Genomic DNA, 14,377 nt, shown 5'->3' with positions numbered 1-14,377 from the left:
ATTAATTTGAACAAGGAAAGTTTAATAAAAGAATCATTAGTGGGACTTCTCTGGTGGTCCTGAGGTTAAGACTCTGTGCTCCCAATGCGAGGGGCCCGGGTTCGATCCCTAGTGAGGGATCTAGATCCCACGTGCCATAACTAAGAGCCTGCATGCTACGCTACAACTAAGACTTGGTGCATCCAAAAAAAAAATCCAAAAAGAATCATAGTAACAAGGATGAACTGCTAAGGGGTAATGAGAACTCTGTTACACACAAGTAACAGAGGCAGCAGGAGCATCGACTACCACGAGGGCTGCAGGAGCAGCTAATCCTGGAAGAGAGGCGCCCCCGAGGCTGAGATCCGGGCCTCTGGGGAGGAGGCAGGGTCTGCAGGGGTGCCACAAGCTGGGGCTGGCAAGCGGGGACCCGTCCTCTAGAGGTGCTCGTGGAAACCACTGGCAAGTTGCCTCCGGGGTGCCACCAGATTCGCTGTTGCAGGGAAGCTGTTCCCTGGGGCGGTGGCAGAACTCTGGAAACCACCCGTGGGATGATGCCAGCAGAACTTTCTAGGAGGCCCCTCTCTCAGGCACTGGCGGAACTAACTCCCTGGGAAACTGCCTGTGGATGTGGTGCCCGTGAGATTTCTCTGGGAAGCTTCCTTCTGGAACTTTCTGGGACTTCTGTGTGACTTGCTGGGCAGCCGGCTGGGATGCAGGGGAGCCGACTGGATGCTGTGTGCGGCAGGGGTGCCCCTGGGAATTCCAAGTGCAATTGGTCACCGCATGCTACAGGTACAGGCAGGTGAGAGCCCACTGGAAATGGGAAGAGAAGTGCCTTCCTTCTCCAGGGACCTCCTGAAAAAGCCTCCAAGGTGGGTCCTGGGCCAGCTGCCAAGGGAGAAATGTTTACAGGGTCCAGTTCCTGTATCACAAGGCAGGACAAAGAAGGGTGGACTTGGAGTAGAGAGGCAGTGACTTGAAAACCGTCAAAGTGATTTCTTGGGCCAGAGAGGCTTGTACGATGGAGTTATTTTCTAGGGTCAAATGTAAGGCAAAAATCGTGCACAGACAGAATGATACTTGAAAACCTTCAGACATCCAGGAAGTACAGGATATATTTAGTTTTGTGTAAACAATTCTACAAAGCAATTCCTAGGCATGTTCACATATCAGAACCAATTAGGCTAAAAGAAGGAAGCAGGTGAAAACCTGTGTGTGTTTGGTCATTCACACAATTTTGGCCCACAGGTAAAATAAGAGGTAAACAGAATAATTGACAGTACTGCCTTCAGGTTTACTCCAGGGGTCAGTGAACTACAGCCTGGGGCCACATCCTGCCCACGGCCTGTTTTTTGTATGACCTGTGAGCTAAAAATGGTTTTTCATATTTTGACATCGTTAAATCAGTTCAAAAGGACTTACTTCATGACCTGAGAAAATAACACGAAATTCACATTTCAGTGCTGTAAATAAAGCTTTATTGACCAGGTGCATTCATTGCCATATCACCTGCTTCTACTTTCATGCTACAAAAGCAAGGTGAGTGGCTGCAACAGAGGCTGTAATGACCCAGAGACTAAAACATGTACTATCACTCCCATTTCAGAGAAAGCTCGCCAGTCCCTGGTTTACTTTATATTGCTTTAATATTAAGCACTTATAACCCTAACCCAGGTTGATTCTAAATTCCTTCTGTTTTGAGGATTAAATTTGTGAATGCTTATACAGCAGGGTGCTGGTTTCTCACTTCAGAAGGCAGGTAAATGTGTTTTTGATGCAATTCCATGGTAATTTTTCCTAACTTTCAAGACAACTTCTAGAGAAATAACCATCACATATTCAAGAATGACACCCAGTATTACTGTTCCGGCGATGGCAGAGAAGTGTGTATTTGCCAGGAACAATGAATGATAAGCTCTGGACAAAATGAAAAAGATCAACTACTTGAAAGCACTGAAGAACAACCAGAAACAGGCGAAAGCAGGAAGGAATGCTATCCTCGAAAGAAGGGAAGCACACATATGGAATGAGATGCACATTGACCTGGCTTTTCCCCCGTGGGAACTCCTGACTTCCTGTGGGGCTCAGGGAGAAATAGAGCTTAACCAAAGAGCAGCAGTCTTAGTGAAATGAGGAAATCTATGTCACATATCAGGACTGCCATTGTATTTAGACACTGAAGGGGAAATTCTGGAGAAAATGAGTCACAGAGGTAGGAGACCCAGTATCATCAATAGCATCTTCCCTCAAATTCTTGCTTCATCTGCAAACTCTGCAAGCACAGGGTGAGGCTTTAAGGAAAAGCAACATCTGGAAGGTAAATTGCTGGGCAGAGATTTAAACAGCTGTGTGGTGCTAGAAAGACAGGGTTTGGTATTCAAGATCCACCAAGTTCGAGAAGCTTGTTTAACACCTTGTGAAACTAAGGGGCACATCTTAGGAGGAGGGGCTGCCTTCTGAGACTAAGAGGGATGCTCTAGGGCCAAGGGCAACTCTCATCCACATGGGGGCAGGGTGACCTGCCAGTAACTTAACTGCCTGCCAGAACAAAATGCAATTTTACTTAGCAGATTTTTACAACATATCATGCATAATACCCAGTATAAAATTAAAAAGTAGTAGGAATGTGAAGAAGCAGGAAAATGTGACCCAGGACCAAGACAGAAAAAAAAAAAAAATCTGTAGACATAGAACCACAAATGACCCAGATGTTGAAATTACCAGATAAGGACTAAAACAACTGCTATAAACACATGAAAGACTTTTTATAGGGGTGGTGAACACAACAAATTAATATAAGGGAAATTTCAACAGAGAAATGAAAACGCTAACCAGGAAAGGAAGCAAGAAAGTGGAATTTTAGAAATGGAAAATAATCGGAAATGAAAATTTCACCAGATGGACTTAACAGCACCCCGGATATGGCTGAAGGAAGAATCAGTGTCCTCAAAGAAATGCCAATAGCAACTATCCAATATGAAACTTGAATACAAAAAGAAAAAGTGTGTGGGGGGGAAAGGAACAGAGCCTTAATGACTTGTGAGACAATAAATAGCAAATTTCTAGACTTTCCTGGTGAGGCAGTGGTTAAGAATCCACCTGCCAGACTTCCCTGATGGCACAGTTGTTAAGAATCTGCCTGCCAATGCAGGGGACATGAGTTAAAACCCTGGTCCTGGAAGATCCCACGTGCCGTGGAGCAACTAAGCCCGTGCGCCACAACTACTGAGCCTGCGCTCTAGAGCCCGTGAGCCACAACCACTGAAACCCATGCACCCTAGAGCCCAGGTGCTGCAACTATGGAAGCCCGCGCGCCTAGAGCCCGTGCTCCACGGCAAGAGAAGCCACCGCGACGAGAAGCCTGCGCACCGCAGCTAGAGAAAGCCCACATGCAGCAGCGAAGACCCAATGCAGCCAAAGATAATTAAAAAAAAAAAAGACATTAAATAGCAAATTTCCTTGTCTGTGTAAATTAAGAAGAGAATCAGAATATTTGCAGAGATATGAATGGCCCAAAATGTCCAACACTGATGAAGACGTCAACATGCAGATTCAGTAAGCTCCACAGACCAAGTAGGGTAAAAACAAAGAAGGCTATAAATAGGTATTTCATGGCCAAACTGCTGAAAATCAAAGATGAGACAGAGCTAGGGAAAAAGATACATTACCTTCAGGGGAACAAAAATAAGAATTCTAACCTGACTTTGTTATCTAAAACAGTGGCGACCAGGAGGAAAATGGAATGAAACTTTTAAAGGGCTGGAGGAAGAGAATTCCCTGGCGGTCCAGTGGTTAGGACTCCATGCTTTCGCTGCTTAAGGCGCAGGTTCAATCCCTAGTTGGGGAACTAAGATCCTGAAAGCCATGCGATGCGGCCAAAAGAGAAAAAAAGGGCTGGAGGAAAAAAATTGTCAAGCCAGATTCCATATCGAGTAAAGGCAGTCTTCAAAAAACAATAAGGACCTACTGTAGGGCACAGGGAACTATATTCAATATCTTGTAATAACCCATAATGGAAAAGAATCTCAAAAATAATATATAAATATATGTATAACTGAATCATTTTGCTGTACACCTGAAACTAACATAACGTTGTAAATCAACTATACTTCAAAAAAAAAATTCTTCCAAAACGAAAGCAAGGAGAATGATGTTGGCAAGATGGCAGACTAGGAAGCAATGGGCCTTCCTTCCTCCACAGATACAGCAAATTAACAATATACAGACCAGAACACCTCTGTGAGAACTCTGCAGAGCAGCTGAGAAGCTATGGCACCCCAGCCATTGGAAACCCAAGAAGAGAGTTTAGCACAGGGTAGGAAGGTTTGAAGCATGTGCTGTGCCTATTCATGCTTCTCCCTCTATGTGGCATAGTGCAGAGCAGCTGTGAAGGAACCCCCAGACTGGGGCTCCTCCTTTGACGTGGAAACAAAAGAGTGGACTGTGTGTCCAACATTCCGGCTTGTCCGGGGGTTACTGGAGGAACTGATTTATATCTTGCCTGACTCAGAGCACTGACTTAACTCAGAGCTGCAGTTCTGTGGGCAGACACCAGGGGGCAAAAGAGATACAAAAAGGTTTGAGAGGTTCTAGAACAGCCAGCAGGGCTGATGGGTGGGTGGTCTTCCCCCGCACCAAACCAGTAAGCAAAGACTGGGAGAGGTGGTTGTCTTTTCAAATGCCCAGGAAAAAAATCCCAGGGGAAAAAAAAAAATTACAAGGCATACAGAGAAGCAGGGAAACAAGGCCCACTCAAAGGAACAAAATGCAACTCCAGACACCAATTCTAAAGAAATGTAGATCTATGAACTACCTGACAAAGAATTTAAAATAGGGCTTCTCTGGTGGCACAGTGGTTGAGAATCTGCCTGCTAATGCAGGGGATGTGGGTTCGAGCCCTGGTCTGGGAGGATCCCACATGCCACGGAGCAACTAGGCCCGTGAGCCACAGCTACTGAGCCTGCGTGTCTGGAGCCTGTGCTGTGCACAAGAGAGGCCACGATAGTGAGAGGCCCACGCATTGCGATGAAGAGTGGCCCCCGCTTGCCACAACTAGAGAAAGCCCTCGCACAGAAACGAAGACCCAACACAGCAAAAATAAATAAATTAATAAACTCCTACCCCTAACATCTTCTTTAAAAAACAAGTCATATCTCAAAAAAAAAAATTAAAATAAAGATCCTCAATGCACTAAAAGAGAGTATAGAAAGACAACTAAATGATACATGAACAAAATGAGAGTACTGACAAAGAGGAACTATAAAAAAAACCAAATGGCACTTCTGGGGCTGAAAAATACGATAACTGAACTGAAAAATTCATTAGAGGTGTTTGAACCCAGAATTTTTTTTTCCCCCCCTTTTGCTGTGCGCGGGCCTCTCACTGTTGTGGCCTCTCCCGTTGCGGAGCACACACAGGCTCTGGACGCGCAGGCTCAGCGGCCATGGCTCACGGGCCCAGACGCTCCGCAGCATGTGGGATCCTCCCGGACCGGAGCACGAACCCGTGTCCCCTGCATGGGCAGGCGGATTCTCAACCACTGCGCCACCAGGGAAGCCCCATTAGAGGTGTTTGAAGGCAGACTTAATCCCGTTCCATGCTATAACATGGATGAAACTTCAGGATGTTATGCCAAAAGTAAAATAAGCCAGGTGTTAATAGTGTAAATACTCTATGATTCCACTTAGATGAGGTATGTAAAATAGTCACATTCATAGAAACAAAGGAGAATGGTGGTTATCAGGGGCCAAGGTAATGGAGGAAAGGGATTTGTTTATTTAGTGGATATAGAGCTTCAGATTTGCAAGATGAAAGAGTTCTGGAGATCTATTTCACAACAATGTGAATATACTCAACACTACTGAACTAACATACCCATAAATATGGTTTAATGGTAAATTTTATGTTTTTTTTTAAACCACACACACACACAAATGAAGGCAAGGTAAATACATTTTCTGATAAACAAAATCAGAGAGGGTTTCTTACTATTAGACCCACACTAAAAGAAACGCTAAAGAAAGTTCTTCAGGCTGAAGGGAAATAATTCCAGATGGAAAATCCAGAGCTACAAGAAGGAAAAATGGATATTAGAAATGGTACATATGTAGGTAAATATAAAAGATTATTTTAAAAAAATTTGGAAAGTGATTGCTTAAAACAAACATCATAAGGCGTTGCAGGATTTATAACATATTAGGGCTAGACAGAAGTAAACAGAATTATACTGTTTAAGGTTCTTACATTGTAGGTGTAGTAGAAAAATAGTAATTTTAGTTTCACTGTGACAAATTAGGAGGGCATATTGTAATCCCAAGAATAACCAAAAAAAATAAAAAACCTAAACGAGCTAAAATGTCAATAGAGGAGATAAAATATAATACAAAAAATTTCTCGGCCTTCCCTGGTGGCGCAGTGGTTGGGAGTCCGCCTGCCGATGCAGGAGACACGGGTTCGTGCCCTGGTCCGGGAGGATCCCACGTGCCGCGGAGCGACTGGGCCCGTGAGCCATGGCCGCTGGGCCTGCGCGTCCGGAGCCTGTGCTCCGCAATGGGAGAGGCCACAACAGTGAGAGGCCCGCATACCGCAAAAAAAAAAAAAAAAAAAAAAAAAAAATTTCTCGATCTAAAATAACACAGGGGGTTTCCCTGGTGGCGCAGTGGTTAAGAATCCGCCTGCCAGTGCAGGGGACACGGGTTCGATCCCTGGTCCGGGAAGATCCCACATGCCGCAGAGCAACTAAGCCCATGTGCCACAACTACTGAGCCCGTGTGCCACAACTACTGAGCCTGTGCTCTAGAGCCCGCGAGCCACAGCTACTGAGTCCGCATGCCACAACTACTGAAGCCCATGTGCCTAGAGCCCGTGATCTGCAACAAAAGAAGCCACCAGAATGAGAAGCCCGTGTACCACAATGAAGAGTAGCCCCCGCTGGCCACAACTAGAGAAAGCAGGCGTGCAGCAACGAGGACCCAATGCAGCCAAAATAAATAAATAAATAAATTTATTTAAAAAATAAATAAGAAATAAAATAAAATAACACAGGAAAGTAGTCTCAAAGGAACAAAGAACATATGAGATGAATAGAAAAGAAACAGCAACACAGAAGCCTTAAACTAAACCATATAAATAATGACATTAAATGTAAATGGATGAAACAATCCAAGTAAGAGTCAGATTTTCAGACTGGTTTTTACAAAAAAGACCTAACTGCATGTTTACAAGATACATAGTTTAAATATAAAGTACAGAGAGCTGAAAGTAAATGAATAAAAAAAGATGTGCTATGCAAAATTAGTCATAAGAAAGCTGGTGAGGCTATATTAATACAAGACAAAGGAAACTTCAAGATCAGGAGGATAAATGAAACAAAGAGGAATATTTTGTGAGGAAAACAAGGGTCAATTCAGCAGGAAAACATTACGATCCTAAATTTATATCTAATAACATTCATATTCATATCTTCAACATGTGTGAAGCAAAATGTACTAACCAAAAGGAGGAACAAATATACAATATAGTTGGCTATTTTAACAATCCTCTATCAATAATGGATAAAATAATAGGCGAAAATTGGAAATGATACAGATGAACTGAGTAACATTTAACAACTTGACCTAATTGGTCTGTTAACTGCAGAATCTAAATTCTTTTCAAGTGTACATGGAATATTCACCAACATAAATGATGTGCTAAGTGATAAATTAGACCTTGATAAACTCAAAAGGACTAAAATCATACAGAGTATGTTTTTGGACCACAATGGGATTTAACTAGAAACCAGTAATCCCCAAATTTCCAAATATTAGGAGATGAAGCAACAAGCTTCTCAGTAACCATGGGTCAAAAAGAAATTACTAGGGTTCTTAGAAAATACTTTGAACAAAATCATAATAAAACACAACGTATCAAAAGTCTGAGGTTACAGCTAAAGCAGAACCTAAAGGAAACATTTTTTAAAACCTCAGTGACCTAAGCTACCAAATCAAGAAGCTAGAAAAGAAAAGCAATTAAATTCAATTAAATAAGGAAATAATAAAGAGCAGAAATAAATGACAAAGAAAACAAAGAAACAATAGACAAAATCACAAAGCCAAAAGTTGCCTCATTGGAAATGTAATTAAAAGAGATGAATGCCTTACAAGATTTATCAAGGAAAGAAGAGAGAAAACATATGCAGAGAAATATGAATAGCCTTATATATGAAAAATTAGCATACAACTGTGAAAATTTTTTAAAAATCTGTGATTCAATTTCAACGATTAGAAATCCAATTGGCAGCTGACATTGATCTGAGCATACCCTTCTTGTTCATCAATTACACACTCACCATCTTATTTAAAGATTGCTTCATTTTTTTAATCGTCTTGATAGTAGAGACCCTAAGTTTGGTCTTAAAAGTCAATCCGAATCAATCATCCTCTCTTATATATATATGATCTTTTACAGTTTTGTAGTAAAATGGTATACAGTTGGCCCTTGAACAACATGAGGGTTAGGGGTGCTGGTGAAAATCTGTGTATAATTTATTCGGCCTTCAGTATCCACGCTTCCTCCGTATCCACGGTTCCTCATTTGTGGATTCAACTAACCACAGATGTTGTGGTACTGTAGTATTTACTATTGAAAAAATTCCAAATATATATGGACCTGTGCATTTCAAACCCATATTGTTCAAGGGTCAACTGAATACATATATAGAGAGGATATATACATCCTTTGCCAACCCTTGGAGACATCTATATATCTATACCCATATCCCCCTACACACACACACACACACACACAAATATACCCTCTGATAAACTTTTTTTGTTGTTCTTTTCTTGGTTCCAGGGAATATAAAATTGCTAATTCAATACCTGGCAGATGACCTACAGTGGTAGAGATAATCATTATACAGCATGTAGGTTTTAACACACTAGACTAGTTTAGCTCACAGATGACCACATATGCTCACTAATGCACTAGACTAGTTTAGCTCACAGATGACCACATATGCTCACTAATGCTCCTTGTAACACATACTGGCACATTGAAGGCTCTGAAAGTCCCACAGTAAAAACAACAACAAAAAAACCCCAAAAAAACCCACAAAGGAGTATAATGGTTATTAACTGAAAGAAAAACCGAATAGGCCTTGAAGGAGTTTTTCCCTTTCCTTTGGGAAGGAGTAAAATAAGAGTATTTTTGTTCAATTTAGTTTTATTTTAGGAATGAAAGACAGTTTCATCTATGTTCTTCAAATGTATTCTACAAAACCAGGGCCCTGCTGAGGATACAGTGTAAAATACATTGACCGTGTTTCTTGGACTCAGTGTTTTGCTAAGTCAAAGGGATGTGTCAGACCATTTTTAGGATAAAGCTTATGACATCTTAGAAGAAAATAATAAATCTTGCCTGCCAATATTCTAAGATTTATGAATACAAAGGATAAAATTGTTAACACCTACAGTATTTTGCAAAATCCTTCTGCAAATCCGTTCTGGCATTGATAAAAGCACGTCCTTTCTCTGTTCCAACGACAAACACGTCTGTTTCATACATTGCAATGCAGGCCACTTCCGCCTTGGACTTGGCCAGTTCTTTACACTGAAATGGAAAAAAAAAGAATGAAATGTTATCTACAAGGGCAGATCTGGATTTTTGTGGGGCCTGAGAGGTCTGCCTTAAGAAAAAAAGTACAAAATTAGGTACAAAACAAATATTTCTTTAGAATGAGAAAAACCACCAAGAAAAAAACAAAACAAATTTTATCAAGCAAATACCATTAACATCATAAAACCACGAGAAGATTTTTATTCAGCACCTGTGATGATGTTTGTGATTTATAATAAGAAATGTATATTTGGTCGTCTTCCACTGTTTCCGGCACAAAGCTCCTAAAACCCTTGGAATTTTCTAAGAGCCAGATAAAGGTGTCTTTTGCTTTGTTAATGAGGTGACTTTGGGACCAGCCTAAGGATGGGGGCGGGCTGTTGGGAAAACCAACCAGGTGATTAGAAGGTGGGAACTTTCAGTTCCACCCCCCTGACCTCTGGGGAGGGGAGAGGGGCTGGAGATTGAATCAATGGCCAGTGGTTTAATCCATCGTCCCTAGGTAATGAAGCCTCCAGGCAAACCCCAAAAGACAAAAGGATTGATGAACAAGTGGAGCTTTAGGGAGAGTGGTGCACCTGGAGAGGGCATGGAAGCTCTGTTCCCCTTTCCCCACACCTTGCTTTGTACATCTCTCCCAGCTTGCTGTCCTTGAGTTATATATATCCTTTGATAACAAACCGGTAATCTAGCAAATCAAATGCTTCTCTGAGTTCTGTGAGCAGCTCTAGCAAATTAATTGAACCCGAGGAAGGGGACGTGGGACCCTCCAATCTATAGCGGGTTGGTCAGCAGCACAGGTGACGGTGTGGGCTTGCCAATGGCGTCTGAAGTTGGGGGAGGGGTAGGGAAGACAGTCTTGTAGGACTGAGCCCTTAACCTGTGGAATCTGATGCTCTCTCTAGGTAAATAGTGTCAGGATTGAGGTGAATGGTAGGACACCCAGCTGGTGTCTAAGAATTACTTGTTAGTGTGGGGAAAAACACCCATGTTGGAACTGAGTGCAGAATCTTGACCGCCTGACACCTGACACGCCTGTCTCATGTGCCTTTTTGCCCTACATCTTTGGCTGCAGACTCTTTGCCTCTTCCTGTGACAACAATTTCATAATATCATTTTCTACGGAGAGAATAGAGATAATTTAATATTTCCTCCAACGTGACTGATTACCTTTTTATTATTGATGATAAGGATGAATGAAACATGAAAATTCATACCACAGACACACTTGCCGTTCTACGTGGTGCTACAGGTCTATCCCCCACAGACAAGAAGTCTGATAAATTCTACTTTGTGTGGTTCCTTTCAACAATTTAAAAGAATGTTTGGTGTATTTATAACTGAATACGCTACGTTACTGAGTATCTTCCTGACCAGAGGGAACTTCCGTTTTGACAACGTATAGATGAAAAACAAATCCTCTGTTGACAATGACACCCATTTAATGACTGGAAGAATTTTCCACAGACTAGCTTCTGGCTCTGTACATTTAAAACCTTGTTTCTCCTCTACTACCCACATACTTTTGGAGTTGGGAACATGTTCACACCACAATATGACCTCGGGTCTTGTCCTTTGATGTCGAGTTACCAGAAGAGTTGACTGTCAACCATCGGATTATTCCTGGAAACCATTCCTATACCAGGACATCTAGCAATAATTTACCCAGACACAGAAATAACATCAAGCCACATAATACTTACCACTAAACTAAAACTAAATGTAATCTCCAACCCAGCTTCCCCTTCTTGAGACCCCCAAAATGCCCATCTCCGCTCAGACATCACCTGACACAGCGGCTTATGGGGGCAGAATAATGGCCCCTAAAGATGTCCATGTCCTAATCCCCAGAGCCTGTTATGTTACCTTACAGGCAAAAGGGACTTTGCAGATGTGGTTACAGTTAAGATCTTGAGATGAGATTATCTTTTTTTTTTAATGAAAGTTTTTTATTTATTTATTTATTTTTGGCTGCCTTGGGTCTTTGTTGCTGTGTGTGGGCTTCTCATTGCAGTGGCTTCTCTTGTTGCAGAGCACGGGCTCTAGGCACGCGGGCTTCAGTAGTTGTGGCACGCGGGCTCAGTAGTTGTGGCCCACGGACTTAGTTGCTCCGCGGCATGTGGGATCTTCCCGGACCAGGGCTCGAACCCGTGTCCCCTGCATTGGCAGGTGGATTCTTAACCACTGCGCCACCAGGGAAGCCTGAGATGAGATTATCTTGATGATTATCTGGTGGGAGTGGGGCCACAAGGGTCCCCTAATGAAAAACACAAGGATCCTAGTATAAAAAGGAGGAGGCAGAAGGGGATGACAAGGGAATCCAAGGGCACATTGGTGCCCTTGCTGGAAGGAACCACAAGTCAAGGAATTCCAGCCCGAGAAGCTGGAAAGGGCAAGCCACAGTTTCTCCCTGGGAGCCTCCAGAAGGAATACAGCCTGTTGACACCTTGATTTTAGCTCTGTAAAACCCACTTTCTGCCTTCTGAACTCCAGAACCGTTGTCAGATAAATGTGTGATGTTTAAAGCCTCTAAGTTTGTGTAATTTGTTATAGCAGCAACAGGAAGTTAACACAGGGCTTGTGACAGAAAGAGGAAGGCAGAATAGGAGACAGCAACCTTAACTGATGTGGTTAAAAGATCTCACTTTAGCAAATTTTACAAAAACATATGTGCATGTGTTGCTAGGATCCCCCAAGACCATGGAAGTGGCCAGTGCAAGGGAGGTGCCCAGAAGCTTTTAAGCTCCATTAACTTCACGGCAAATCCATCTCTGTGTCAAATGAACCAAAAGTTCAGCTCTTTATCTAAAGTATAGAATCTGGTATTAGGTGAAGTTATCAATCTTTAGTCTTACTTAGGTCATCATTGGTAGAAAATATCTTTTTAAAAGCATTTTTTTCTCATTATGATATATGCTGTGACAAAAATTTTAGCAGATACAGAAAAGTACACAGAAAAAGAAATCACTTCTAATTCCATTACCCAAAATTACCCACTATTCACATTTTAAAATATGCACACACAATTTTTAAAAACAAAATTAGAAACATACTACTGTATATAGGTTGGCATTCTGCTTTATTTACTTTTTATTATTTCTGAGCAATTATAATCCTGAAAAATGATTTTTGAATGAATATATAATATTCTATCCTATGTATATGCCATAGTTTAACCGTAACATAACTGAAGTTATTTTCCTGTCACAAATAACACTACAATAAACATCCGAGTTGGATGTCAATTATACCGCAAAAAAAAAAAAAAATTCCAAGGATGTAAACATTTCCGTACACGTTTATTTCCATGGGCTGGAATCATGTCAGTGACACACCTGACTCAAAGGGTATAAATTCTTTTAAGATTCTTGAAACATTACAAATAGCATTTCAGAGGGGCTCACACTCCCACCAGCCCTGTGAGAAAGGCCACATCACCTGACCATGACAAGCACCGAGAATCATTGCGGGCTGGCCTTAGTGACCTGATTCCCAAGAACAGGACTTGGAGAAGAAAAGAAACAGTAACTTGACAATGGAGAAACGTGGCCAACACTACTTATACTAGAGTCCTCCCAAGAAACAATCAATAGGAGATTTTTATATATATAAATGTAATCACAGTGTTAAATAATTATGTATAATATACACATATATATAACACTGAGATTACATATGTACATATAATGAGATTTATCATAAGGAATTGGCTCTCGTGATAACAGAAGCTAAGTCCCACCATCTTCAAGGTGGAGACCCAGGAAAGCCAGTGGTGTTGTTCAAAGGCCTGAGGGCTGGGGACCCCCGATGTAGATTCCAGCCCGAGTCTGAAGGCCTGAGAACCAGGAGCGCGAGGGCCGGGGAAGATGGACGTCCCAGCTCACGCAGTCAGGTGGAGAGCAAACTCAGCCTCCTTCCGTCTTTTTGTTCCATTCAGGCCCTCAATGGATTGGCCGGTGCCCACCCACGCTGGGGAGGGCCACCTACTTTACCCAGCTCACCAATTCAAACGCTAATCTTTGCCCCAAACACCCTCACAGATACACCCAGAAATGTTCTTCAACCAGCAAGTTGACGCACAAAATGAACCATCGCGCCACCCTGACCCAGTGATCCAGGAGAGCCTCACCAGTGACACGCTGATGCCACGCACCCCTGATGCGATGTGATGACAGGATGAGGCATCTCACCTCTCCCTCCGGTCTTCTTTCCAAAACTCCATAACCCTGGTCTAAACAGGAGGGCGACATCCGAGAAACCCAAACGGAAGGAGATGCCATAAAATTCCTGACCGGAACTCTGCAGAACTGTCAAAGTCATCAAAACTAAGAGGAGATTGAGAAACTGTCACAGATCAGAGGAGCCTAACAGGACAGGATGACTAAATGCCATGTGAGATCACAGGGTGGAGCCTGGAGCAGAAAAAGGACATCAGTGGAAAAGCTGATGAAATTTGAGTGAAGTCTGGAGTTGGTCAATAGTGATGTACGGTATTGATCTATTAGTTTCGGCAAATGTACCATAGTTACGTATAACGTACCACAGTTATGTAAGTTAGGGGTGAGGAGTGTGTGGGGACTCTCCGTATGATCTTTACAGCTTTTATTTATTTATTTATGTTTTTGGCCAGGCCACGCGGCTTGTGGGATCTTAGTTCCCCAACCAGGGATCGAACCCGGGCCCCCTGCCGTGAACGCACAGAGTCCTAACCACTAGACCACCAGGGAATTCTCCAGCTTTTCTGTAAATAGTAAAAGTATTCCTAAATACGATAACATTTTATTAAAACACACACACA

At 42.3% G+C, this 14,377-nt stretch overlaps 1 protein-coding gene across 2 annotated transcripts in view; it reads right to left on the bottom strand.

Moving 5' to 3' along the window:
• The window catches only part of LOC131741444 (general transcription factor II-I repeat domain-containing protein 2), a 52,663-nt gene that overhangs the window by 26,659 nt on the left and 11,627 nt on the right, over positions 1-14,377 (bottom strand). For both annotated transcript variants that reach the window (XM_059038403.2, XM_067011899.1), the window contains exon 3: positions 9,435-9,573. In XM_059038403.2, the coding sequence (XP_058894386.1) occupies positions 9,435-9,573 (139 nt within the window). The remainder of the gene's footprint in view (positions 1-9,434; positions 9,574-14,377) is intronic.

The sequence above is a fragment of the Kogia breviceps genome, chromosome 14 (assembly GCF_026419965.1).
Source record: "Kogia breviceps isolate mKogBre1 chromosome 14, mKogBre1 haplotype 1, whole genome shotgun sequence".
Classification (NCBI taxonomy): domain Eukaryota; kingdom Metazoa; phylum Chordata; class Mammalia; order Artiodactyla; family Physeteridae; genus Kogia; species Kogia breviceps.
Note: the sequence above shows the minus strand (reverse complement) of the source record. Positions and strands in the feature narration are given on the sequence as shown.